At 60.6% G+C, this 4,733-nt stretch overlaps 1 protein-coding gene across 1 annotated transcript; it reads left to right on the forward strand.

Annotated features, from left to right (window-relative positions):
- Nucleotides 1-238: 238 nt before the first annotated feature.
- Nucleotides 239-3,188, forward strand: LOC139833505 (uncharacterized). Its single transcript, XM_071823801.1, has 3 exons — nt 239-298; nt 2,104-2,284; nt 2,581-3,188. Exons 1-3 carry the CDS (start codon nt 239-241, stop codon nt 3,186-3,188), a joined length of 849 nt encoding a protein of 282 aa, XP_071679902.1.
- The last annotated feature ends 1,545 nt before the right edge of the window (nt 3,189-4,733 follow it).

Raw genomic sequence — 4,733 nt, forward strand, 5'->3', positions numbered from 1 at the left:
GACCCGGACGCGGAGGTGAACCTCCTGTGGGACTTCCTGGGCGAGTGCGTCGCGGAGGGCCGGCTGAGTGCCGAGGACCTCCTCTGCACCTACATCTCGCGCCGGGTCATACCGCTCCAAAGGGCGCGTCCACAAGATCGGCCATATGTCCGGCCGGCTCGACCCGACACGGACGTCGAAGGTGGAGCTCTCCAAGTCCCAGGTGGCTCACCGGGTGAACAACATCACCAAGGCCAACATGCCGGACAACTGGAATTGGGGGCTGCCGCCTTACAGCCGGGAGCAGCCGCCTGAACTGGTAAGTTTAACGTTTTTGCCGTCTTCCGGCTTGCGGCTGCGTGGCCGACTTGATATTTATCTTGTTGTTTTCAGCTTTTCATCCGCCAAGGCATCGAGGATGGCGACTTGGCGACGAAGGTCTGGACGCCGGATCACATTGACCCGGCTGACCTAGCCGGTGACCAAGCCGGCGACGACGATCTGCCGGTGGTGCAGGATCAGGGCGGCCAGGGGGAGCATAACCCGCCGCCCTCGCCTGAGCATGAGCAGGAGCAGGAGCAGGCGGAGCCGGCCCAATCCGGCACGGGGCCCATCCCGGCGGTGCCTCTGCGCGCGGTGCCGCCTACGAGCACGGCGACTTCTGCGCCGAAGGGGAGGAAGCGGGCCGGCGTCGGGTCTACGGCCGCTTCGGAGGCGAGGGCCAAGAAACAGCGCCGGCTGGCGCCCAAGAAGGTCCCGGAGAAAGCCGGGTGAGTTCTTTTTCCTTTGTTGTTTGATTCCTTTTCTTTCCTTCCTCTCTGTACTTATCTTTTCTTGATTGTTCAACTAGGGCCGCGATTAAGTTTACCCAGGGAGGCGGCTCTCGGCAGGCTCCTCCCGTCACGTCGCCGCTTCAGCGGCAAAGGAGGGAGCCAACCCCGCAACCTTCAAAGACGCGCGCGCACGCCGCCGGCTGCTAACGTGCCGCCTGCGGCCACGCCACCTTCTGCGGGCGTCTTCTTCTGCCGCGCCTTCTGCGGCGCTGGCGGCGGAGACCAGGGTCGGTCGGCGCGCCGGCCGACCCTAGACGACATGTTCCCGCGCCGCGCCCGTTTGTGGAGCAGGCAGCCGGAGCTGGCAGGGCATGCCATCTCGCGGCCGGAGCTGGAGCTGGTGCTGCGCCGCCTTCGACCGGAGTCGGCGGGCCCGCGCCCAACGTCGTGGTGCCGGAGAGCTCCCGGAAGGAGCGCCTCAAGCGCCGGATGCGACGGCTCCCACCGGGCCGATCGTTCGACCGCGCCGCCTCCAGCCTTCGGGGCCGACGAGGAGGGAGCCGACCGGGAAGGAGCCGGCGAGGGAGGAGCCAGCGCTCGAAGGACGCCGACTCCCGGCGCTGGTAAGGACGAAGGGCCCGCCGGGCCCAACCGAGGGCCTTCATGTGGCCAAGGGGGCCCGGCTGCCGCATGTGCCGTCGCCTCGACTCCAGCCTTGGCTCGGCTGGCACCATGGAGGCTGCGTGGCACAAGGCGGATTCTTGCGAGGTGTTCAACCGGGAGGGACAGCCTGGTGCGGCGCCCATGAAGATGGTCTTCTCCGGCTACCGGGCCAGCCTTAAGAACAAGGCCGCCGAGGCCCTTGCCCAGCTAGCAACACTGGAGGATGCCGACAAGGTAGGTGTCTTCTTGTTTTTGCAATTTTGTTATTATCCCGGTAGCCCTCCGAGGCATGGTCCGGCTGCTTGGAGCCGGTCCGGGTTTCGTCTGGATATCTGATTGTTTCTTTCAGGCGGTTACGGAGCGACGCACCGTCTTGTACAACAAGGTGGTGACTAGCTACCACAAGGCCAAGATCGAGCGAGCCGGCTTGGCTCGCGAGCTGGAGGCTGTCAAGGGTGAGGCCTTCTCTCTTTTGACTCGCTTTTCCTGTGAGTTCTTTTTACCGACGGCCCATTTTTGCCGGCTTGCAGCTGAGGCCGCCCGGATCCCGCAGCTTGAGTCGGACCTCCGAGTTGCCCGCGCTCAATGCGCCACAAGTGAGGAAGCGAACCGGGCTGCTGCCGCCAAGCTGAAGGTGGCTGACGGGGAGCTGAAACGGCTGCGCCTTCTTGAGGCTAACCATCTCAAGGAACTTCCCGCCCTCAAGAAGGAACAGGAGGAAAAGCTGGAGGGTCTGAGCAAGCGGTTGGAGGAGGTGGAGCGGCAACGGCTTTCGCTCCAGCAAGAGGTGACCACCAAGTCCAACGAGCTGTCGGCCACCGCCAAGCGGTGGTTGGGGGAACTTAGCGCGCTCGACCGCGGCTTGGCGGGTGAGTCTTTTGTCTTATGCCTTCCCTTTTGCCGGCTTTCGGCCGTCGGCTGCCGGCTTAGGTTGGCAGCCGGCGGCAGAAACTTGACTTTTTCGAAATCTCCATCTTCGGGCTGGGGCGATCGGTTCTTGCCGGCTGCCGCCAGGCTTACTTTGGAACTTCGGAATCTCCATCTTCAGGCTGGGGGCAGTCGGATCTTGCCGGCTGCCACCAGGCTTACTTTAGGACTTCGAAAATTTGCATTTTTCAGCTTATTTCGGCTTTGATGGCTTCTGACATGCTTTTCTTCTATGCAGCGGCCTTCCCTGAGGCGCAGGAGGAGGCGTTAGCGGCTGTTGGCAGGGCGCGGGAGGATCGCCGGCAGGCCACTGGGGAGCAGAGCTCCGACTGCTTCACCATGGACGACTATCTGGCGTCCATCGCCGCCCGCGTGGAGCCGGTCACCAAGCTTGGCTGGGAGCTGCGGAAGGCGGCGGAGGAGCTGGTCCGACTGCTGTGGCCGACGGAGACGCTGCCGGAAGATCTCTCCAATCTCATCGCTTGGCTGGACAGGGCTCCCGACCGCTTCTTGGACTGGAAGGAGTCGGCCACGCGCGCCGGAGCCGATATGGCGCTATCTTTTGTGCTCTCCTGGTATAACGAGGTTAGCCTCGACCAGTTGGAGTTCCGGCGCGCCGACGTGGAGGACAAGCTCCCGGCGGAGAACAAGACTGCTCGGCTTGCCCGCGCCTGCGCCATTGCCGACTTCGTCGACAAGTCCATCTTCATCGCGGACCCGAATCCGCCGTCTGACGATGAGGAGGAGGAGGCTGAGGATGAGGAGGCGGACGACGTGCTCGAGGATGATCCGGCAGCCGGCTCTGCTGATGCTCCTCCGGCTGGTCCTGGTTCAGCCGGTGCTTAGCTTCTACCTGTCTTTCGATTGTAGCTTTTGCAAGACAATTCGTTAAATCCCCGGGATGCCGGGTGCATATGTAAGACAATATTATCGCCCTTTAATTATGTCACACTTTAATGTGTTTGTTAATCATTTTGCGTGCCGAGTTGCTTTCTTTCGACTCGTTCGCTTTTTCCCATCCGCCCCACTCTTTGGCTGTGCCCTTGCCGGTCGTACGTCCGACTTGCGATCCGTCGCCGGATCAAGAGCGGGCCGCTGGGTGAGGCCGACAGTATTTCAGTCGAACGAGCTGAATTCGGCAATCCGGCACTTTTATGAAAAGTTGCAAGTCAACTCGCTTTTACTCTTTCCCTTAGTCGTTTTTCGCGTGCCGGCTCCCTAGGCCTTACTCCCGCCAGCCGGACAGCCGGGTTGCGGTCTGTAGCTGGATCGGAAGCCGGCTGTCGGAAACCGGATCACGTTACTGAGCCGACCGTGTGAGAGGGTTCAAGCCAATTGGCGAAACAAGGTAAAGTACGCGAAAAACTTGTCGGAAACGGCGCCCTAGGCGCAAGCTTTTTCATAACTTACAAAAGGGGTACAAGGGATACATACATTCCTGCTCTCATGTGTAAAATGGGCGGAGTAACCTGACATTCCAGGGACGTTTAGTCTCCTCGTCAGCCTTGTCCGGCTTGTTTTTCTTAGCCTCTTGGGCATCTATGAGATAGTAGGAATCATTGCCTACTGCCTTGCTCACGATGAAGGGACCCTCCCATGGGGATGACAGTTTATGCTGTCCGGCTGTCCGCTGGATCAGTCGGAGCACTAGGTCTCCTTCTCGGAATGCCAAGGGCTGGACCTTCCGGCTGTGATAGCGTCGGAGGCTTTGCTGGTAGATAGTAGATCTAGACTCAGCCAGCAGCCGGGCCACTTCGACCAGGTCAACTCCATCTTCGCGAGCTTCTTTGGCTTCGGCTTCTGTGTAGAGCTTGATCCTTGGCGCATCATGCTCGATATCGCCCGGCGGGACGGCTTCGGCCCCGTATACGAGGAAAAATGGTGTGAAGCCGACTAAGCGGTTTGTCGTTGTGCGCAGGCTCCACAAAGACATTGGGCAGTTCTTCGATCCAGAAGCCGGCTGCTCGCTTCGAGCGGCTCCACCGATCGGGGCCGGATGCCGGCTAGGACTAAGCCGTTAGCCTTCTCCACTTGTCCGTTGGACTCTGGGTGTGCCACAGAAGATAGGGCCATCCGGATCCCCATTTCCCCGCAATAGCGAGAGAAGATGCCTTGGGAGAAGTTGGTGCCGTTGTCGGTGATGATGGTGTGGGGGTAGCCGAATCTCACAATGATTTCCTTGAGGAATGTGACGGCTGTGGACCCGTCCGGTTCTTGATTGGCTTGGCTTCGATCCACTTGGTGAATTTGTCAATCATCACCAAGAGATGTGTCATGCCGCCTCGCGCTGTTCTGAATGGGCCTACCATATCCAAGCCCCATACGGCAAATGGCCATGTGATGGGGATGGTTTTCAAGGCGGAAGCCGGCTGGTGTCTCTGCTTTGCGAAG

The sequence above is a fragment of the Lolium perenne genome, chromosome 7 (assembly GCF_019359855.2).
Source record: "Lolium perenne isolate Kyuss_39 chromosome 7, Kyuss_2.0, whole genome shotgun sequence".
NCBI lineage: Eukaryota > Viridiplantae > Streptophyta > Magnoliopsida > Poales > Poaceae > Lolium > Lolium perenne.

What these genes read in the sequence shown, in the direction of transcription:
- LOC139833505 (XM_071823801.1), top strand. Translation starts at nt 239, where the DNA reads ATGCCGGACAACTGGAATTGGGGGCTGCCGCCTTACAGCCGGGAGCAG. An exon ending in GGGAGCAGCCGCCTGAACTG is followed by an intron (nt 299 to 2,103) that starts GTAAGTTTAACG and finishes AACCATCTCAAG; the next exon opens with GAACTTCCCGCCCTCAAGAA. An exon ending in GCTCGACCGCGGCTTGGCGG is followed by an intron (nt 2,285 to 2,580) that starts GTGAGTCTTTTG and finishes TCTTCTATGCAG; the next exon opens with CGGCCTTCCCTGAGGCGCAG.